The 24207-nt window shown below is 34.2% G+C and overlaps 2 protein-coding genes and 1 pseudogene across 5 annotated transcripts in view; 2 read left to right on the top strand and 1 right to left on the bottom strand.

The window, feature by feature from the left end:
- Positions 1-10687, top strand: part of LOC123530001 (sodium- and chloride-dependent betaine transporter-like) — a 31340-nt gene extending 20653 nt beyond the window's left edge. For 3 of the 4 annotated variants that reach the window (XM_045310671.2, XM_045310672.2, XM_045310670.2), the window contains exons 7-15: positions 2300-2434; positions 3119-3222; positions 3846-3973; positions 5061-5173; positions 5681-5812; positions 7025-7124; positions 8581-8681; positions 9087-9257; positions 9450-10687. In XM_045310671.2, coding sequence (XP_045166606.2) covers positions 2300-2434; positions 3119-3222; positions 3846-3973; positions 5061-5173; positions 5681-5812; positions 7025-7124; positions 8581-8681; positions 9087-9257; positions 9450-9605 — 1140 coding nt within the window. In that variant the 3' untranslated portion in view covers positions 9606-10687. Of the gene's footprint in view, positions 1-2299; positions 2435-3118; positions 3223-3845; positions 3974-5060; positions 5174-5680; positions 5813-7024; positions 7125-8580; positions 8682-9086; positions 9258-9449 lie in introns of those variants that run through there. The other variant, XM_045310673.2, reaches the window with a different exon arrangement.
- Positions 10688-10888: 201 nt separating this feature from the next.
- LOC123538405 (uncharacterized) lies at positions 10889-16924 on the top strand. The gene is made up of 3 exons (XM_053521593.1): positions 10889-11550; positions 12168-12324; positions 16616-16924. Exons 1-3 carry the CDS (start codon positions 11028-11030, stop codon positions 16812-16814), a joined length of 879 nt encoding a protein of 292 aa, XP_053377568.1. The 5' UTR covers positions 10889-11027; the 3' UTR covers positions 16815-16924.
- Positions 16822-22209, bottom strand: LOC123538404 (putative nuclease HARBI1; annotated as a pseudogene).
- Between the last annotated feature and the right edge of the window lie 1998 nt (positions 22210-24207).

Genomic DNA, 24207 nt, shown 5'->3' with positions numbered 1-24207 from the left:
TGCTACGTACATGTCAAGCATAGATCTTTCATGTCATTTCAGAAATATAATTGCAAAATATAAGGAAAATAGCTCTACATAGCAAAAAAAAAAAAGAAAAAAAAGATGAGGACTATTTGTATCTACCATATTTTTCATGCCATTTTCCTATTTAATGAAGAAGACAAGAGCTGTCAGTGAACAGCACGCTCGACTATTCTCTGTGCTTCATAGTATAATATAAGCTATGAGTAAAACTTTAACATTACAATAAGCATATTCTTAGTTGAAAAGGGGCCATAATTGAGTCAAAATGCTTGATAAAGTTGCCTCCTCCATTTTACAGAATAGGGTCATGATGGTAAACAAGTATGCAAAATATGAAAGCAATATCTCAATGGACTTTGAAAATATTTGGGATGGTACGCAAATTTTACGTTACAATAAGCATATTCTAAGTCGAAAAGGGGCCATAATTCAGTTAAAATGCTTGATAGAGTTGCCACCTCCTTTTTACAGACTGGGGCCATGATGATCAACAAGTATGCAAAATATCAAATCAATATCTCAATGGACTTTGAAAATATTTGGGATGGTACGCAAACTTTAACATTGGTGTGATGCTCACACACGCTCACGCCGACGCCGGGGCGAGTAGGATAGCTCCCCTATTCTTCGAATAGTCGAGCTAAAAATTAACTGAAAACACTTTTTAATGTAATTTTGTCTCAAAACCATGATTATCATATGGGAAATGATCTTACTAAGAAAGAAAAGTACCCATACTCGTATATTTTGTTAATAAATAAGAAAGTTATTCAACTTATTGCTGCTTTACGACAGTTTCTACTGCCGAATGACTCAGCAATTTTATCTCTGTACTTCACTATTGCCCCGTATTGAATCTGCTGGCAGATATGTTTTCCATCTTCGGTAAACTGCATACTGTAACTAACAATAACCAGCTTATTATATGTAAAGGCAATGATATGAGACAATTTGACATAAAATCGACGACAATTCTGGTTTAAATGTCGTTTTTATGGCGGCCATATTGGATTTAGGACGCCATTTTGTTTTCTTCTAAATTTCTAATTAGTTTACATTTTCCACAATATAGTAATCTAATGTTGTGCCAAAGTTGGACCTCGTTAGATGCATAAATCTGTTGTTACGAGCCGATTCCAGAAATCCGCAGTTTCATTAATATTTTAAACATTTTAACCCCAAAAATAGACATTTTGCATCATGATATTTTTCTATACTTTTTATATGTTGTTGCATACATCTTGTATAATACTTACACAAAAAATCAATTCTTTGCGAGTTTTTTCCTTTATTTGGCATTTTGGCCATAAATGGCCTTTACTAAAATAGCCTAATTAACATTTGGTCATATTTTCGCGTGTTTGAAACGAAAACAAGACTAAGTTGACATTCTTAGATCACTAGGGTTGCATTAATATATCTTTCAAGTTGATAGCTATGACGAACATTTAAGTTTATTCTGACATATTTGAAAATTGCTACAACTTGCTGGAAAACCTATGGGAGGTACAAACTGGTATTGTCTATGGACCGGAAATGTTCGGAAACTTTTCCGTTGAAATTCCGTTTCTATTTTTAGCCGTGGATTATTGCTAGCAGAAGTCATCGATCTTTATTAAATACAGCCTTATATTTCGGGAGTTATACATATGACACTGCGGTTAGGAAACATGTTTGAATTTTCAGTCTAGATTCCCAGGCTAGGTTTCTACCTTTTCTACGTTATAAGCTACGTGAACTCTAGGGAGCTAATCAATATCATCGCTCCAGTTCACATGACATGAGGTCATCGTTTATTCACGTGACCATAAATTTGCATATTTGCATTCATACACGTGGTTGTTTTAATTAAAACGTTGACTTCAGTTTGTATTGATTTTAGTCGCCGAATTGACACTAAAAATGATATTCAGGCATATATTGTAGCATTGCATATTATGCACGTTGTGTAGATAATTGTTTCCATGAAAAGCCTGGAACTATTTTTGGTTGTGTTGTTAGGACGGTCTTAAGAACTGACAAGATTTCTCAAACTGAGTATTCTTTTTCACACTGGTGGCAGCAGCCACCAAAAATGTGATCGTAGTCCTTAGAATACAATACATCATCGCAAAAATGTTTAGCTACTAAATTCCTAAGAATATGTGAAACACTGGGAACAGCTTCAAGTGACAATACATTGTTTAGACTAATTTTGATTTGCAAATTATTTCTTCTTAATTGTACATCTTGTTCCTATTTCAGAATATAAAAATGCTACTGTGTAATTCAGGTCGTGTACGTGACTGCTACAGCTCCATACGTATTTTTGACAATAATATTTATCAAAGCTTTAACAATGGACGGCGCCATTGACGGTATCAAAGCCTTTACTGAACCTGATTTCTCCAAACTTTTAACAACTCAGGTAAATTTAGTTTCCTTGGCATTCGATCTATTTAAGTAAATGTGATAAAAAGTAAGTCCATAGAAAATTTACTCTCACTGTCGCTTCATTAATCATATCGAATACAATGAAAGCATAATCCAAATCGCTCCATGATAATTATCAAGCGTTTTGTTTACTGACGGATGATATTGCTCATGCGTTGGTAAGGCAGAAAAAGCCCATAAAGGATTCTTTCAGTTATCTTACGATGCATGCTGTTTGAAAGCTTGTCATCACATTTAAGCATTTGTAAGCAAAGCTAACCTAGCTTCTTTCACATAAGTCGTGTACACTGATTTCATTATAATATAAAATGCACTACCAATGTCTATTCTATTAAGTAAAATATAGATTAAAGTACTACTTCTCACAAAACATGGACAGAATTTTGTGTTGACTGTTTCATGTCTTATAAAGTTTCATGTACATACATTCTTATCAACGTTACAGAATATTGATTGTATGGTAATTGTATGTCATCATATCACACGTATTGAGTAAGGCAAACTATCTCTCATTTTACTTTGCTAATTTATGAGTTTTCCTACCTTGCACCCATAGGCCAGAGTAGTCTCTGTGAATTATAATAAGCAATAGTAACTTGTCTATTTGAACAGCATTACCACTGACTCAGTAAAAAAGACAATTAGTATAAATTTCCAGGTGTGGTTAGAAGCAGCAGTACAGGTGTTTTACTCACTAGGACCGACCTGGGGAGGCGTCATCACCATGTCAAGTTATAACAGATTTCATCAAAAATCATTTTGGTAAAGTCATTCATATAAATTAAAGTTTCTATTCAGCTTATCCGTCTATCGTCACCAGTCCCATTACTTTTATAAACTGCTCGATGGTTGGTAACCAAATAAAGACAGGTGCAGAATTTCAAGAACTCTACTAGAGTTTGTTAAAATGGTTCCTCTAGACTCACTAGAGTCTAAAAGAGCTAGACATAAAAAGGCAAGAGAAACTAAAACAAATAAAACGTCTAAACTTCTTTTTTGGTCACTCGAGATGCATGCTCCAGAGATGATAACTAAGGAAATCGTTCACTTTTAAAGCTGGTCGAAAATTTTGCGAATGAACGGTTGTGTATATTTATTAAATATGTAGGGATCTCCTTATTCATTTTTAACATCTTAACAGCTTTTTGATAAATAACTCTGTGAAAAAATGTGTTAAGAAAATAAATCATTAGAAGGTGTATCATAGTTTAGAATCGCATGCGATAACAGTTAATCTGATTGCATAAGATCTTTATGTTATCTGATTTGTTAAATATCAAGGACGTTTGTAATAAATGCTTATTAAATCATTAAAATTTAGTTTTGCACATAACTGAAGTTCATGGTAATCATGTTTGATAACATGATATACTAACTTGTTTCAGGTCGTCTACAATATGTGTCGCATTTGCCGGTTTCACATCATTCTATAATGGAATGGTTGTGTTCGCTTTGCTTGGATTTATGGCAAATTCATCTGGTATGACAGTCGAAGAAATAGCGCAGCAATCAGGTAGGCAGAAATTATATAAGTATTAAGAAAGGTTATAGAAACAGCAGGTGGGAATGCCATTAAAGACATTAGATAAGGTATACAGGAGAAACAAAGCAATAGCACAGCCATAAGGCAAGTATATAGTCGAATCACAAACAGGACACAACTAAAAGCTATATCGGTATGAGTCAATCACAGAAATAGCCCATCTACCAGCTAGCTGGGTAGGTCAAAGACTTAGCGAGGTAGATCAAAGACATTGCAGTTAGATCAAACACGTAGCGCATTGATTTTAAAACAACTAACAGAAACAGCTAGCAGGTAGGTTCCTCGAATGCAGTAAAGTACCGGAATCAGGTAAGTGTGGCGTTCACAGAAATTCCACAGCTTTTAGGTAGGTGCGAGAGACGCAGCACAGCACAAGGATCAGGTAGGTGTGGCGATCACAGAATTTGCGCATGTAAGAGTGGCGAAAACGTAATTACCACTGCAAATGGATAAGCATTGCGAAAACATAAATAGCACTACGAGCAGGTAACTACGGTGGTTGCAGAAAAGGGACAGGTAGATATGGCGATGGGACAATAATAAGGTTAATGTGGTCATAACATAAAAAACACAGCGAAGGTGCATATAAATAGCACAGCCTTTAGATTAGATAATTACAATGAGCGCCGCTAAAGCACATGAGCTAGGTAGGAAAGAATATTACATATATAGCAACCAACACAAAACAAAAATGTATAAAAAGTTACAGCATGCACGAGGAAAGCTTCTATAAGTTTTGCAATATTAAACAAGTTGAACGATGTACATAATGTTATGAAATGTTGAAAATAAACATTCACTATGTTATCTCCTCCAACTTTTCATGTGAATAATTTTTATGGCGCATCAATATATGACAAAAGGACGATATTATAGCCCTCACTACTTGATTTTCGTCTGTCATTTATCCTTTAAATGTGCGAATGGAGTGTTGGTGTTCCGTAATTGACATCGTGCTCATCGAATAATGTACTTGTTGAAGTAGTTGTGTTGTTTGTTTTATCATTATGTCTGATAGAAACCTAGAATTATCTTTACTAATTGCTCTGTTACATAGGTCCTGGCCTAGCGTTCGTAGCTTTTCCAACAGCACTCAGTTTGATGCCGTTACCTCAACTGTGGTCCGTGTTATTCTTCCTGATGTTGATTGCCGTTGTCTTTGACAGTCTCGTAAGATATCCAAGTTATATTCCGTCTTTTATTAGAGATACATACATTTGTGCTTCATGCAGGACTAACAAACGGCAATAAGGTTTTCTGTAAATCATAAAAAATACGATGGTCACTCATATTTTATTTTGAATGTTTACCACTTTTGCCGCAAAAGATTATGGTCAGAATTTGATCAATATATAACCACGTCACAAAATAATGAAATTAACGTTGAATGTCCTCCTTATTGATAACTGTTGTAAGGACATTCAAAATGAAAATCTTCAGAGCTTCGAACGCTGATCGGATTTTAAAATAATTGCACACGTATTTGTACAGGATAAACAGGTGGCCCTTTATTTTACAAACAGAACACAAAATAAATTTTATCATTACTTGATGGGCCACATATTTTAAAACAAAACAGGCCTAGGAATTTATTTTCATTTTTATAGTAATTAAAACAACATGTACACTATTTGAGTGTTCTCAATTTCCTTCAGTATGCCAATTTACTTTGTACAGTTTGGTATGTTGGAGACAGTCACTAGTGGAATTATAGACCAGTTTCCACACCAGCTGTTGAACAGACGGGTCCTTGTCAACATTTTAACTGGAGTATTTTTCTTTATTACGGGACTTCCGTTAACAATGAATGTAAGAACTTTTATACTTCTAAGTTATGACAAGTCGCATGTATCAAATACAAAGACATTATTCAATTTCATGATCATGTTTTACATGTATAAAGTCTTATTTTTTTTTAGATTCATCTTGTTCATTACTTTCCTGCTGGTTGAAATTCAGGTGGGCTTGGAAATAGAGTTATTGCGTCGAAATACTTTCGGTCTTTTTTATGCACGTAACATTTTTATACAAACATATACGTGGAGTGTGAAAACACGTGCCACGACTCGAAGGTTTTGCCAAGCTTAAAGGGTAAAACTTTAGTGTCAGTCTGTCTTGTCCGGAATTATTTAATGCGTTATTTGAAGTTTTGAAAAATGGCGCAGGCATTCACCAAATGTCACGCCCGCAGGACTCTGACACCTGGTCAAAGGGCAGTGCATCACGTAGAGATCTAGCAAATATGTGGCTTTTCTTAATATCCGGACTGTTACATCTTATGCACGAATGGAGCGTCAAATCACTGCACACACGTTTATGACAGCAAAATGGTATGTTCCGTCAAGACTCACCGTCTAGTTAATAGGTTTTCACCATATTTACTCAATTTCTCCTTTAGGCTCCATAAGGTATTTTAGACACAGATGGACATCCCAATGCCTAAGCACTGGTATCAAGAGTCAATGTCATATTTGTAGAACAATGATTTATCGTTATTTTCTGTCCGAACTAAAAACTTTCTAAAGGTGAAAGGATATTCAGACATTTCCCTTTACAAGATGATATCATTTTGTCAAGTGTTAGACTCAGACCTCAGGCATATATGTCATGAGGTAAAGTATTGTTACTTAGAGATTCAGTTAAGGCTGGTAGTATCCGTTTTACATTAAATTGCTTGCAAAACTGAATGAACTTCGATTAAAAGCATATGTTGTTATTTGTATTGAGTCCCGTTTCTGGCACAACAGTATCGGTGTCAGTTGTAGGATATACAATTGTAACCCAGACTGTGCACAAAGCGGCCTCTTGGTTTTGTTATTTCTAGTGATTTCTAGAATGGTGAGGTTCTAACTGTATAGAAAAGCAGAGAATAGGAAAGGTAAGGATCCTTTTCAATCATAGGTTCATGATTCAATGTTTCCAATTTAAGCTTGCAATGAGAGGCATGTGGGGTGTTGAATAATTTGCATGGAAGCGTTTTATGTTTAGATTTGACTATGTATGTATTTTTGTTTGTTATAGGGCGGAATTTACATCTTCCAGTTGGCAGACTGGTATTTTTCATCATTTGCTTTGCTGATTGGATCTTTGTTCGAGTGTATCTCAATATGCTGGATCTATGGTATAATTCTATGATGCTTTAAGTTTTAAAGTAATTAATTTAAAGGGTCATAATGACTTTGATTAAAATGTGGCTGCAACATTTTTATGAACATAAAATATATTATTATCTTGTTAAAATCCAATGTTTGATAATTGTTTATTCATGTTTGACTATATGGTTAACGTTATAGAAGGTACTACAAAATAGACTGTATTGAATATCTCCCTTAATAATATTGACTTCATACTTTGATGTGTAATATTGAAAGTTGAATTTTTCTAACTATTCAATTATATGTAGTCTCTTTATGGACAGCAGCATTATTTGTTTTTAACATAAAATTAAAAGCCTTATAGAACTTTCATAATTAATGCATAACATAAAGATAATGTTTAATATATTAAGTAATACTCATATTGATAATAAAATGATTAAAACACATATAATAACAACCTTGTTCAACGATTTGGTATCCGGCGAGAAGTAGTAATTATCTACAATGTACATTTGTAAATATTAAAAAACAGTGCTTTAATTAGTGTTCTATCTCATGTTCCGCTGTGATAAAGAGGTCTTTTTACATTACTTTTTATTGACACTGTCTTTTTGCTGCTATGCTGAACTCATAGTTTTAGATAGTAACGGTGAATGATCAATTTATTGTTTAGATAAATGCATTATTCAGCAAAGTTTAGCATTCTATGGGTACATGAAATAGACAACTATTAAACATGTACAGTAACACATGCAGTCTCTTGCAATTCATCTGTGAATGTCATTGTTCATAACATAAGCGAAGTAACAGCATTTACTATCACATCATTCGGAAATACTTGTTAATTTAGTCATATTCTAAAACGTCAGATTGCTAATAGTTATATCAAAGGCAATGACCTCCAGATTTTTTGTTGAAAATGACGTTTCTTCAAAATTGAAGCTTGGTCAAATTATGTACATTAGAGCATGAGTTTTTGTTTCTAAACTATCTTAAAATACCAAATCAAGACAAAAAAAAACATGCATGAGTCTTGAATTGAACCCGGGTCGCCGCGGCATGTAAATATTTTCCTGGGTCTAGACCAATGTACCATGTACAGATTTTTAAACATAACGCTTTATAACTAAGGTAATGTACTTCCGCCACCCCTTTACAATTGAATGGAAAAATAATAATAACAACTATTTCTTATGTGTATCCATAATAATAATAATCTGTCAGTAACTAAAGTTAAAAAAATACAGCATCTAAATATTTTCTGTTTTAATATTTTTGTCGATCTGGAGGTCAGTGCCTTTTATTATCAAACACTCTCCATCCTTTATCAATATAGCACACACATCATAAAACAACGTTAAGAAAAGTGACTAAATGAACAAATATATCCAAATAATGTATTAGTATGTATCTTGGCTTATGACCGTAATATTAACAATTAGCAGAGTATTGATACTATAACTAGTGTTTTATTTTCAGGAACAGAAAGGTTTGCCCGTGATATTTACATAATGACGGGACGCAATGTTTCTGTGATATTACGTATAATGTGGACGATCGTAATACCTTTATTTGTAACGGTAAGATTGATTTATGACCTCAGAATTTACATTACTAACTATTTACCGGAAAATCAGTCTATAAACTGCATGACAAATGGCTGCTTTTATTATTTTATGCATCTGTATATCATGTTTTTATTTTCTTGTCATTTGGTAGGAATGACCTAAACTAGACTAGTATGCCATTTTACGCATTTTATGCTGATTTGTAACTAGTTTTACAAAAGATCTGTCTGTTACGATTACATTTGTCAATATATACTTAAATATGTGCCGAATATTTTAATACATATTTCAATATGCCCTAAAAGCGTTTGTTTTCATTTTTTACGTTTCAAATCTATTTCAAAGAACTAGGACTGTTATACATATCTATAATTTTCTCTTTATGTCATTAAAATAAAAATAAACTGTTTATTTCAGATTGCATTTGTAGCACTGCTGACTCAATATTCAACACCCGCCTATGGTGATGGGTACAAGTACAGCTCCGGTGCCGTGGCTACCGGCATTATTGTTGGTTTGATACCAATCATTGCAGTGGTCATTGTAGGTATTGTGTCTGTACTAAGACAGAAAGGGTCGACTTGGAAGGTATGCTGTATTTCTTCCTTCACTATAGATACGTTTTATATTATAATGATATTTGTAACATTGTAATTAAAAATAAGAGAAATTTCCAGAGTTTGCAAAAGCAACCCATTTGTCTCATTAGAACCTTCATTCAATTTAGAAGTTAGATGATACAATCAGATGATATTAGTTCATAGTTTCTTTAACTTTCAGCGTTTAAAATGCAGTTTGAAGCCAAGTGATGAATGGGGACCGTATCAAAGAGAAACAAAGGAAAAATACAGATTGAAACCTTATATTTACCCAACTTCTTGGTGGCAAAGTTTCGTCTTAAATATTATAGGTACAAACGATAAGCCTAGTCTTTGAGCATTGCTCACTAGTGGTAGCGTGTTACGTTTTGGAATTCGTCAAAAGCAGGATTTTGGAGTCGACAGTAAATTGGTATAAGAACTGTCTGTCAGTCGATTCTATAAACAACCATCCATGTCTAACCCTTACCCTGCTAAATTTATATAATGAACTTGCCCATATTTCAATTTGGACAGTACCATTAACTGTTAAAAGGGGTTTTTTCCAAAAAATAATACTGATTAAATGATGATCAGACTGCACGGATGTTCAGGCTGGTCAAGATCTTCACTGGTCGCAAAGACCAAGCATGATAAGGGCTAAAGTGTTCGCATTATTCAGATGTGTGCTCAAATACAATAGTTGAATTCTAGGATTCAAGGATATTTTTAGCTTTATGGCAGTCAGTTTTGAATTTTGCCAGTATTTATTGAACATTAAAACTACCGTGATTCGTTTTCTCCACTTGCGTTATTTCAATTTTTTTAACAAGTTTCAAAAATGGTTAAGCATTTTGATTCAAGTGTTGTTGCAGGTGATATGTTTTCAAATATCCCAATAAAAGAACTATTGGGCTGTCAGATCGGCTGGAGGAACGTCCTGATGAAAACAGGGCGTCACTTTATAATTCCACTTTTCGAAACTGCAGGGTTATATATACATGTATATATATATATGCTTAATATCATTGTGAACAATTGTTATGTTTTGACTATAGATTATATATGAAACTCAAAACTCATAATAAACAGAATTATATCACATATTACTTTTGCTTTTCTCATTCTTATTGTTACTATACCATATTTATATAGCACCCTGTCTAATGATAAACAGGTTTAAAGATGCAACGCAATTCGCTCGATCGAGAGAGAGAGGGGGAGAGGGAGAGAGAGAGAGAGAGAGAGAGGGTATCTCAGACAAGCTCTACTGTAGAAAATGCCAGCTTTTTCCTTGCAAGAAACAGTGCCGTAGCCTTTTACTTTTGAACACAGAGTAAACGTTATTCCACGACGCTAAACATGTTATAAAACCAATTAAATGTAACAGAAATATATGTTATCTCTTCATAAACGGGATGAATTAAAACATAAAATGAGCATTGTATCTTTTATATCTAAACCATTTAATAATTTGGTATGGAACGAAACAAATGTAAAAGATTATTTTGTCATATGTTAACTTTTTCTGCTGAAACACCAAAATGATTCTGTGTTCCCTTACCTACTATAGACAAGCAAATTCCAACCCAAGTCTTCTTGTAACGATATCGACTAGAATTATACCAAAATATGACCTGGGGCCAGTTGTTCGAAAGGCTGTTAAATTTAACAGTCCGTTAAGTTAACAGCCCGTTAAATTGACTAACGGACTGTTACTTAACGGACTGTTAAAAAAGTGTTGCTCAAATGATTTTAACAGGAGTGTTAACTAACACTCATGTTAACTTTTAACAGGTGGTTAAATTTATTTAACAAGCTGTTAATTGCCACTGTCTGTCCCACAATTCCACTTCCTGTCTCCTGCAAAATGGCATCTGGCAGCCAAAATTTAGAGCTTGACAGTAAAAATACCAAGAAATCAAATAAAACCAGATCAAGCAACTTCAATGCAGACGAAACCTTAAAGCTGGAAGAGCTGGTAAGGGAAAACTTTGAAACACTTAACTCAAAATTAACCAACACAGTAACGAATATCAAAAAAGCAGAAATATGGAGAAGTATTAGTATGCAAGTTTCAGCATTAGGCTATGCACACCGGTCGGAAAAGACATGCATGGAGAAATGGTCCAACTTAAAAAGAAAAGCAAAAGAAGAAATAACAAAAGAAAAGATCCAGAGGAGGCAGACAGGCGGAGGGGCAAGCCAAGGATCCAGCCAGCAGTCAAATAGAATTGCAGACCTGTATCAAGATGCTGCATCATTTATGGGCATTAGTGGCGGCCTTGACAGTGACGAGCCTGGTAATTTACTGTTGTTTTTATTCATTATTATAATACAAGACGATGAAACAAAAATTCGTCTGCATATTTATTTTTAACTTCGCTGTTCTATTTTTATCTTATGGAATTTCCAACAAAACCATCGGACACATGTCTAACTGAATGATAAAGATCATTTAGAACATGCTGCATTTTAAGTCAATCTGATATACCATTTCTGTCAATAAAGTTCTTTTTCTTACCATCTGAATGTCTATTTGGACATTTTACTCTATAAAACAACTGACCCTATCATCCTTATTTTTTCTGTAAAAATGTGTCAAAGTCGCTTATACCAATGATGATATCATTACATAAAGAGCCCAAAGGATAATTAAATACGGAAAGAAGTCAATTTTGGAACAGAAACTTACCTATATACTCCAGTCAGCTTCCTATAAAAAAATATTGATAATATGAATGGTTCACACGTGCTAGACACATAATTGAATATTTTATATTATCTGACTGTATTGAAACATAGAACCATGGGCAATGCTAAGACTACTTGCATGAAATTATTTCATTATGATGACTATATCTTTATATATTTCTATTCATCCATTACATTTCAATTCATCCATTACATTTCTTTTTAGATGGTCAGCATTTTCTTAGCAATCAGAATTCAGATCTCTATCAAAACACGGAATCTGATGTCAGTGTTATTGATATACAGCCTCCTGCTCCTGTCACACTGCATGTAGAAACTCCAGAAGGCTCAAAGACTTCAAAACGTCTTTCTGAGAGTAAACTGTAAGTAAATATTTTAATTGTATTAAAAATAATAATAAAAAAAAACAGACCACCTACTATTTATGTGATGTTTAAATAGATCTGAGTCCAGATTTTGGTTGAAAACTATGTTTTTTGTATGCAAAATGGGCCACACTCAAGTGGTGTGAATATGTTAAAAGATTTGTAGTCATCTATTCAAGTTATTTTCAACAGCATGAGAAAATGGTTTTATACAATGTATCAAGACATACATCAGGAATTTTGAATCAATAATATGAATTTCTCTTTTGACTTACAATCCATTGTTGCAACACATTATATCAGAAAGTGTCATTAGATGGACAATGATTTTTGTTTATGAATGTCCCAAAATGTGTGATGTGATTTAGGTAAAAAATTATAAGAAATAATTTAATTTGAGCTAAGCTTTATAAAATAGATTAACAAGCGAGACAACAAGTACCATTTACTTTGGCAAATATTCACTGTGATCAAACATTCATTAGAAAAAGACAGAGTTGTTTGAGTAATTGATTGATGTGTACTAATTTGTCATGCAAATCAAATTGTTAATTTTAGACTGCTACTTTTCTTCTCTTTATTTCCTTAATATAGTTATCTCAGTCAGTTTTCTCAAGTTGATCAAGATATACAATTTTAACATGCCTGTGTAAAATCAGAAAGATTTAATCAGTGAATATCATTATTTGAATAAATATTTTCTTTTGACTTATAAAAAATTCTTGCAACATTTATTCAGATGTTATGAATAGATGAACATGTATGTAAAGATATTTAAACTCCTTCAGATTTATCTGATGTATATGATAATTAACACAGGCACAATAACATGCACTTTATATTTGGAAAATTCATTCATAATATTTAAATTCAACATTATACAGCTAATTTATAGTTGTTGGAAAAGTGAATTTTGTGTGCTAATGCCCAAAATACAAAGTATTGAGAATAGGTAAAAAATGGTAAAAATATTTCTGTTCAAGTTTTGTTACTTACAATAGCATGAACAAGTGTGACACCAATTACACTTCATTTAATATGCAATGTTTTATTGTGATTTAAAATTCATCAGGAAGGACAGAGCTGCTTGAGAAAGTAATAGATGTGTACTACTTTTACAGTATGATTGACTTGTTATTTTCATATTGCTTACTTTCTCCTGTTTGTTTCTTCAGTATATTTAACTGAATTAACAATGTATCAATAATGAACATTTCTGTAGAAAGTGTCAGGATTGAAGCAGTGAATATCATTTTCTGAATAATTATAATGTTTAGACTTATGATAAATTGAAGGAACATAAATGCAGAAAGTGTCAACAGATGAACAAGGATAAGAAGATTTCTTCTCCAACAAAGTTAGCTAACTATAATGATTAATACTTGCTGTACTTTATATCTGGGAAATTTCATCATGTTAGAATACATTAAATTACTGGTAAGCTATTATAAAAAGTGAATTTTGTGTGCAAATTCACAGGAAATAATCTTAAACTGGTTTGAATTCATAGTTAAAAATTATCCAAAACAAGATTCTGTTTAGTTTACTTATATACAATAGCATCAGTAGTTTGGACATCAAGCATACATTATTTGTACAAAGTTTCATTGTGATCAAACAGAACAGTAAAACATAGAGCTTCTTGAATAAGTGATTTGTGTGTACTTAGGGCAGAAAGAGATATGATTATTTTTTACTGCTTAAGCCCTCTTATTTATTTCCATAGTAAATATACATCTGTTATTTTGCTGCAGTTTAACAAGATATAAATTAGCAGTTTACATGACTGTATGAAATCAAAATGACTGAATTAGTGAATATCAATTTCTAGACAAATAGTCTGTTCTAAAATAAGATAAATTACTGCAGCATAAATTCAGAAAGTGTGAGTCTAGATGAATAGATACTTAACTAGTTCTACTCCATCAAAGTTAAGAAACTTATAATGGCTAACACAGGCACAAGCTACATATTATATTTGCAAAATTTCATAATTATTCATATATGAAATAAAAGTTACAGCTGTTGATGAAAATAAGTTTCATGAAAATTGTCAAAATAGGATTTATAGTACCAACATCTCTGGATAAATGAAGCAATGCCTCTCCTTAATCTTAACATTTAGCTGTTTATGTAATTATTTTAGTTATTAATGACTTAGAGATTTTATCATATCTATAAAATGAAGATAGATTCAAGCCATAAAGCTATCATTTCTGAATCAAAAATATATTATTATTTAAGACAATATCAGCTTGTGCTAATATGTAAAACTCCCCAGTTTAAAAACCAATTTCATTTAGTACAGTATAGATGTTGTGTGCAAATGGGCCAAAATCTGAATACTTTCTTGATGTTTGATCTTCTGATATTCTGTGATTTTGTTAATGCATTATTTGGTCTGCACTCTACAAAATAACATGTCTGTGTGAATTAACAAATAATCAAGGCCTTCGCGTTGTTTATCGTCTAATTTACCACGGTTCAGAGTTCAGATGCGTAGGATGTGAACCACGAGGGCGTTAGCCCGAGTGGTTAAATACTGAAGCATCTGGATGATGAACCGTGGTAAATTAGACGATAAACAACGCGAAGGCCTTGATTGTTTTCATTCTGACATGCACGTTGATATATTTCAATAAGTATTATACTGGAATTCATTTACACTAGGAGTAATGTATCGGACGTCAGGCGGCTACATGACGTCATAATTGACGTCGTAATGCTCTCTTACCGGTTCGCGCGTCAACCGTTGTTTATCGCAGGATATACAGCATTTGATTTTCTTCTTTGTTTAACTGGAAATCAATCGAGCCATGTTAGAATGTAGCATAAGTTGCATAAATATTAATAAATTTAATGCAAACTCCTATTGCATTGGTAATGGAAAAATCAGGACTGTGGTTGAATGTGTAACATTGTAACATGGCATGATTTGATTTCCAATTAAACAAAGAAGAAAATCAATTTCTGTATATTCTGCGATAAACAGCAATTGACGCCCGGACTGGTAAGAGAGCATTATGAGGTCAATTATGACGTCAAATTGCCACATGACGTCCGATGCATTACTCCTCACGTAAATGAAGTCCAGCATAATATTTATTTAAGAAATGAAACTATTTTTTTTTGATGTTCATGCGAAATGAACGACAGAATAGGATTGTGGTTCAATTCCTATGCATCTGAACTCTGAAACGTGGTAAATCAGATGATAAACAACTCGAAGGCCTAGATTATTTTTAATTCTAACATGACTCGGTTTGATTTCCAGTTAAAAAAGATTATAATTAAGGAATTAAATCAAGCTCTGTATATTCTGCGAGAAACAACGGTTGATGCGTGGACTGGTAAGTCTGAGAATTTTGACGTCAATTATGACGTCAAATTGCCGCATGACGTCCGATACATTACTCCTCGGGTAAATGAAGTCCAGCATGATATTTGTTAAAATATTTCAATGAGCATGTCAGAATGAAAACAATCTAGGCCTTCTTGTGATTTATCGTTTAATTCAACACGGTTCATCGTTCAGATGCTTCAATATTTAACCACTCGGGCTTAAACGCCCTCATGGTTCAATGCCTATGTATCTTATATTTATTTAAAAAATGAAACTTTTTTTTTTTGGTGTTCATGCGAAATGAACGACAGAATAGGATTGTGGTTCAGTTCCTATGCATCTGAACTCTGAACCATGGTAAATCAGACGATAAACAACTCGAAGGCCTTGATTAATTGTTAATTTTAACAGGACTCAGTTTGATTTCCAGTTAAACAAAGAAGCAAATAAAGCTCTGTATATTCTGCGATAAACAACGGTTGACGTGCAGACCGGAAAGGGAGCATTATAACGTCAATTATGACGTCAAATTGTCACATGATGTTCGATACAGTCCTCGGGTAAATGAAGTCCAGCATAATATTTATTAAGATACGTCAATGAGCATGTCAGAATGAAAACAGTAAATACCTTCTTGTGATTTATCGTCTAATTTACCACGGTTCATTGTTCAGATGCTTCAGTATTTAAGCACTCAGGCTAACGCCCTCGTGGTTCAAATCCTACACATCTGAACTCTGAACCTTGGTTAATCAGACGATAAACCACTCGAAGGCCTTGATTATTTCTTAATTAGATATTTGGTCATATCATATAGGCATTATAAATACTACTTCCATGTTCTACAGTTGTATACCTTAATTATGACAACAAACCAATGAATGTTGTGTTAAATCCATATTTCAAATACTTTGCATTTATAATTAACTCAATTTATCGTTATAGGCCTTGTACCAGACGGGTTAAGAGAAGTAGGAATGATGTCTTAGTGGACTATCAGATATCATACTTTAAAGGCATGGTTGAACGACAGGGATTAGAGAAAGAGTTATTGGAAGTGAAGCTCAGGATCTTGAAAGCGGCTGAAAATAAGATGAATGAGCTTAATGCAAGAGAACTTCTAAATCTGATAAGCGAACAATAATATTCGGTTAAGTTCATAACAGCGTATTTATTATTTGACAGCTGAGTTTCTATTTATTTCATTTCTGAGTATTATGCAAAATATTGATGCACAATAAAATTTCGAACAGTGCTGCCATCTCTTTCTGCATCGGCTATGTCTTCATTTTCCAGGTCTACAGCTTCATCCTGGTTCCAGTCATCAAGTTCAGGCTCATTCAACAAGATCGCTATGTTGAAAAGTGCAACACAAGCACATACAACTCGACAAACCTTAGATGGTGCCAGTCTTATCTGAAAAAAAGAGCAACTAAACACCTGTTTTTTTTTTATAATAAGCAACATCCAATGATGCATGCGCAGACCACATATTGCAGAAAATAAGTTTAGAGTGTAATAATTGTAAAAAGATTATATAATTGCACGTTATATATTCATCTAAATTCATTTGACAAAAACGACATAACTTTTGATATGTTGTCCGCGTGACTCGATGTTTTAAATGATTTGGTTAAGACTTAAAAATTATGTCTACATAGTACCTTAAACTCAATATCATTATGACATCCCGCTTAGCTAAGTAGGGAGAGCGTAGAACTATGGATCGCAGGTTCGTGCGTTCGATGCCAAAACAAACAATGCAATTACAGCTTGTTTAAATGGGTCAACTGTGTTGTTGCACTTATAAAATTGGTCCAGTTTATACGTTGGTCAGGGCTACGGATATGCATTGTATTTTGGCATCAAAATATTTCTATAAAATGCTTCTTCCCCTTCCGTTTGGATCTGTCCATGTTCACAAACACGTTAAATATAACTTGTTACGGCCTAGAATGTTTATACATGATAGTATCAACACATAGACATGTAGTCAGTACTGTAGTGGCATAAAATTCAGTCATGAATAAAGACTTATTTAAAGATTAAATGTATACTTCAGAATGAAGGACATGAAAGCGGCGTTTCAATTGTCCAAATGCTCTTTCTATTGTGACACGTGTCCTTGTGTGACTTTGCTGGTAACGTACTTTGCCTTCCGTGTCTGTCACAAGAAATGGGGTCATTAAAAAGGGTCTGCATGCATACCTGTATTCATTGAAAAAAATGCATAATTATAGCATGGAATTTGTATCGTGTTATGCCTGTGGAGATTCCATTTTTTTTATTTTAGAACTGTCACTTGTGTAATAGCTGAAGTGACACAGATGAAGAGAAGATCTTAAGGATGGATATATTCGAAAAACAAACTGATATTGCTACATGCTTTAATTTATATTAATGTAAATTGTTTGAAAAAAAAATCATATGGTTAAACCAGAAACATAAACGCTTTAGATATAGACAATATTAAGAAGTTTAGAGTACAAGAACTGTGGACTTTAAAAACTGATTGAATATTTCACTTAAAAACATATTTAAAATGAACACTCTCATATCACAACTGTCCTGATTAATATACACACACAACGAGTTGGGTTTTCACTGTGCAGAATTAACTGCAATAATTTGCACGTACTTACATAATCTATTTTGCTAGACTTGCCGTGTCTAAACAAAGGATTATTGTATGTATAATATCGGAGTCTTTAAATTTTGAGATATACTTTACCCACTGTCGCCTAGTAATACACCATCAGAAAACGCCTTGTTTTCCCGTTCTAGCTTATGGCATAATCCAGACGTCCTAAAGATATGACTGTCATGACACGATCCCGGCCAACTCGCATTTACACTGGTGAATCTTCCTGTTAGAACAATAGATGCATACGTCATTTATATAATAAAAACACCGTGTCACATTTCATAAATGGTTCTAACATGGTCGGATTTTAAAGCCAGTTAAACATAGAAGATTTCAAGCTCGGTATATAAATAATTTCTTTCATAAACCAGAGAGCTATAAAAATAAATTTGTATTTTATACTTTTGGTTCACGCGCGGACCGTTAAGAACAATCAGGCAAATCTCTGCGTTACAGTAAGCTTTTCGGTACATTGTTGATACGCTCTGTTCTTGAATGTGAACTTTCCGCTAGATACTTTACCTTCTTGGGCGGACTAGATATCCGGACCTGGAGGTTCTCTTACCTCAAATGAATGAATTTAAATAGTAATTTAGTACCAAATTAAAATCAATCATTAAAATAGGTCAAAAAGTACACAACTGTGAATGGTTTATGTTCAATTGAAAAATGAAGTAACACCCATCAAATCTGTAGTACTTTATCAATATATATGTACACAATTTTCATACCGTTCTTTATGGAGGTCAAGCCGTTCAGAATGAATTCATGTGATACTGTGTACGAGAGAAGGGGACATGAAAGTTAAGGTTCCTACATTCTATAAGGTAATTGTGATCTACACAGACAACTGAGTGATGGATTTTATACACATAACTTGGGATGTATTTTAGGATATTGTTAGCCTTGTTTGATACATTTTGTATGTGAGATTTCCAACTAAAGTCCTCACTGATGGTTACAACTAAGTACTTAGCATTTTTAGTAGTTTTTAATTCATGGTTATATAATTATAGGGAAAGGTGATGGTTTTTCTCTTTTTTGAATTCTAATCACTTCGCACTTATCAGGATTAAACTCCATGGACCAGGTCTTTCCCACAGTTCTAATTTACGGAGGTCCTGCTGGACAGTCTCACAGTCATGCATGGTATCAATAGTGAGGTTAACTACTGTGTCATCAGTCAAAGTCTTACAACTGCTTTTAAAGTGAGTCTGACAGGTCATTGATATAAGTAAGGAAAAGGCAAGGCCGAAGGACAGATCCTTGGGGTACCCCTGACATTACAGGTAGAACACCTGATTGGTGGCCTTCTGCAACCACGGTTTGACGTTTTTGAAGGAAAGATTTAATCCGCATGACAGTATTCCTGTCAATACCTTATTTAAATAGCTTATATATATACCAAAAGATTGTGTCAACTTTATCAAACGCTTTACTAAATTCCATTACACTGAAATCTGTCTGTTAACCAGCTTATAGGTTATCAAAGATTTCTTGACTAAAAGCAATTAACTGGGATTCGCAACTGTGCTTTGAACAGAAACCATGTTGGAAGGGATTAAGCATGCAAGTTTTTATTATCTAGATGAATCATAATATTTGATACTAAGATATGTTCCATCAATTTGGATGCAATGCAAGTAAGAGAGATGGGCCTGTAATTCATGGCTTTGCTGCGAGGGCCTTTTTTGTATACAGGGCTAACGATAGCCGTCATCCAGTCCTGTGGCACACTGCCAGTACCAAGTGAAGGCATGAAAGTTTTAGTCAAATAAGGGGCAATTTGGTGGCTTATCTCTTTTAAGAGTCTTGGTGATATTTTATCTGGACCTCAGGCCTTGTGAGGATTTAGATCTATAAGCAGTTTTGGGTTTTGGTATCCCTTCATTTTCAATTGTGATATTAGCCATGGAATCTTGTGAGGTTTGGGTTTCCCCTAGTTCTGGCTACCATAACTTATCCTGTCACTTGCAGTATTTTCGACCCGATATCAGGGTGCCGTATATCTTTCTTGATATACCGTCAGTTGATCATGTGACCAGTGATATACGGTCAGTTGATCATGTGATCTTATGATCGATATTGTTGTCATAAGAAATTTTGCAACGAAACCATCATCATTGTGTTGGAAATGTCCGAACTAAGAAAATGAGTGGTCAAATAATGAGTTTTTATTCAAAAACGAAGAAGTTATTGCGATTTTGCCGGTAATCACGTCATTATATAAGTGACGTCATTACGAATATGACGTCATTAAAGCGGTTGTCGCACACTTATTTTTGTAAAATGAATTGCCAAATATCGGAAAATGAAGTAATGACAAGATAAATAGAATAATAGGTTAGTGCCTAAGATGGAGAAAGTTTATCTGGCTCGGCTCCGGACGTTATCAGGTTCGCCTTCGGCTCACCCGATAACCTCCTCCACCTCGCCAGATAAACTTTCTCATCTACGGCACTAACCTATTATTCTCTATTTAACTGGCGCTGTTTTTAATTTCTGATGGTCTTGTCCATTATGTTAGGGAGAAACCCCATTTGGTTAACTAACCAGTATCAAACCGCAACATCTCGCACAGTCTCTCGTGAGAAACTGATGACATCTTGCAACAGTTCAGAGCACGTGTTTATTTTTGAAAATAAAGATCAAATTTTTACCTATTTATGAGTTCAATTTAATCATAACATAACAATTTTAGATAAAATTCATAAAAAAACATACCTATTAAGCTCTCAGAAAAGGTCAATGAATAACGATTCTATACCGCCTATTGGTTTTCAAAATGAAGAGTACCCTGATCAGGTCACAACTGCAGTGGCGGACAAAATATTGCTGACAGAGGTACCAATTTGAAACGTGTGTGTATAATTTATGTTCAAATGATGTTGCATCTATCATTTTATGCCAGATCAAAAGAGAAATCCGTTAGAAATATTTTAAAGTAAAAGGTTAAATCATTGCATTTCATTTGATGAAATTATAGCGTGACAGACTTTGGGCACGATTCCTGGTTAGGTTTTAGTACAGGATTCGTTTCAGCTCAGAGATCCGTAACAACATATAAACATCTCCGAGTTGAAATGTTTTAGCTAGGTTTCCCCATATTCAAATTTTGATAATTCAGACAAAAATTCAAGACTTAAGGGTTTAGGTTTTGACAAAAAAAACTGACTCAAATTGTTCATTTAAAATAGTAACTTTCTTTGTTGGACATGTACGTGTTATTCTATCAGAAATCAGTGTTGCTATTCCAAGTTCGGACGTGACGGAGACAGCTGCAGTCAAAAGTTATCGCGCTGTCCCGAAACGTCTATTATTTGGACTAACGGAGGTCCAGCTATTAGTTTCACCTTGATATGTTCATTTTATAAATGTCTGATGCAATATACACAAATGAGCATGCACAATTGTTTTCAGTCGGTATTGGTGGCTTTCATGACTTTTCTCCAGGGCCGTATTTTCAGCCAGCTAACTATAGTTTCCAGGACCGTATCATAAGTCCGATTATTGTCATTTAGACTCCATGTTGTAAGCGGTTTTGACCTACATCAACAGATGAAATGATGAATTTTATTTGTAGATTTAAGAGGATATTTACCTTTGTCATCACAAACTGCTTGGACTGAAATACTATGAAATCCTTTTCTGTTGACGTAGGAAGCTTCATCGCCAGCAGGAGCCTGTATCCTTACGTGTGTTCCGTCGATACAACCTATCACGTTTGGGAAACCAGCGAGCTGGTAAAATCCAGTAGAAATCTTTTTCTTTTCATCTGGAGTGGGCCATGATACAAAATCTTTAAAGTGGCCCAATAAAGCATTGGTCACACTATCTACTGCCCGACTGACGGTCCTTTGTTGAAGCCCATAGTATCTCCTATTACTTGGTACATAGAACCAGTGCAAAAAATCTCAATGCAATTAAAATTTGTTGCTTAGGTGACAAAGCACAACTACGATGTGTGGGCCTCTTGAGGTCATCTAACAGTAAATTTTCAAGATAATTTATGCCATTATTTGAAAAGCGGTACCTCTCCAACATTTCATTGTCGTTTAGGTTCTGTACGTGGGTCGTGTGCCTATATTCACGTTGCTTTCGCACATTGACAAACAAAGCGGCAGCCATCTTGGAAAGCTCTGTTAAATTTTAACGGAGCTCCAAAGCTTGATTAGTTTAACAGGAGAATCTTCTGTTAAAACTAACGTTAACTTCATCCGTTAAGTTTGAGCAACAGAATTTAACATAACGATTAAATTTAATGATTCGTTATCAGATATAACGGACCGTTAAATTTAACAGCCTTTCGAACAACTGGCCCCTGACGTTATTTCATTTCAACGAAGTCAAACCGTTAGTCTCGTATTTCTGGGCTTTTAAAAATACTCGTAAAAAAAAATTCCAGACTTTAAAGTGTTTATAAATGTCTATAACAGGACCACAACCTTAGGAACTATTTACTACAACAACGACCAAATCGTGACTCCAGCCAGTCGGTGCAGAATCAACAATACTTTCAAATTTCATCATTAGTTCTTTGGACGTATGCCGCCGGCATATTGAAAATCTGTCGAAAGTGCAATATGTACTATATATCACACAAATATCACAAGACATCCGCATCATAAGACATCCGCAAGCCATCCTGAACGCTATGAATAACAGCAGGAACATGGATTCGAGCACATCAAAAATAATCAAAATTACGGTTTTTAAAATGTTTAGATCATTTGTCGTCAGCATATAATGCAATAAATAGCTTAAAAGTATTTGATGGTGCATCTCATATGACGGACAAAATCTTGGCTTGAGTCACCGCTTTGGTTCAGAAAACAGCAGTAACAGAGTACCAAATTAGATTCAGTTTCGTAGCCTTTTCTGGATGTATGCTGTCGGCATATTGAAAATCCACCATCTATGCAGTATGCACTTTTTATTGAAGAGATATCACAGTTGTAATAGTGACGGTCCTTCACTACTGTAGTATATCAGCCAGGTTCAATGCATCATTAAGTCTTCTTAAACATTGTGAGTTACAACAGAAATAAGTGTCGAGCGAAATTTCTGACATTAAAAGTACGATAATTCTAATCAACTTAATGCTTCAATTGTTTAAACCGATTTTACAAACTCATTAGATGACCATAATGGACCAAATATTTGTACTAGTCTGTCGTTTCGGTGAAGAATGCAGCTGCAACCGGGCTATAAAAATTCGTGTTTCATAGACAGTATGCTACGCTATAATAAAAATCGCCGCCAATTCAATATGGACGATTTATTGTACAAACATCTCAGCAATATATTTATGTGGTTCAGTGCATCCGCCAGCCCTCCTGAACGTTGTGAATTTCAGCATTTACATGGATTCGAACATAGTTTACGACACATTATGATTAATAACGGTAGCGACAGGTTTTCGACAGCTCATTATGCATTAATAGGTCACAGTGTATGTCATGCAGTCCCCGGTGATGATCTAAGCGGACCAAAGTCCGGCTCGAGATAAAGATGCCGATTTAGAAAACAACAATAACAGACCTAAAAAGTATGTTCAAAATTCGTAAATAGGACATTTTTGAACGTATTGCGCCGGCACATTGAACATCCGTCGGGAATACAATATTTCTTTCACAGAAGCGCATAGACGTGATTCAATATACCCTCAAGCCCTTTTCAACTTTGTGAATTACAACAGTATCAAGGATTCTATCAATACAGTTTTTGTAGTAGCGGTATTAGCAGTAAAACTGATGTTACTCATTTAACTTCTATTAATAATACCAGTAATACAGCGGACACTACCGTTACTGCTGTACTGCTAACTTAATGCTGATGAGGTATCAGTCAATTTGCTAGAACGTGCATATAATGGCCGGAGGATTACGTGTCA

This window comes from Mercenaria mercenaria, chromosome 13 (assembly GCF_021730395.1).
Source record: "Mercenaria mercenaria strain notata chromosome 13, MADL_Memer_1, whole genome shotgun sequence".
Classification (NCBI taxonomy): Eukaryota; Metazoa; Mollusca; class Bivalvia; order Venerida; family Veneridae; genus Mercenaria; species Mercenaria mercenaria.
Note: the sequence above shows the minus strand (reverse complement) of the source record. Positions and strands in the feature narration are given on the sequence as shown.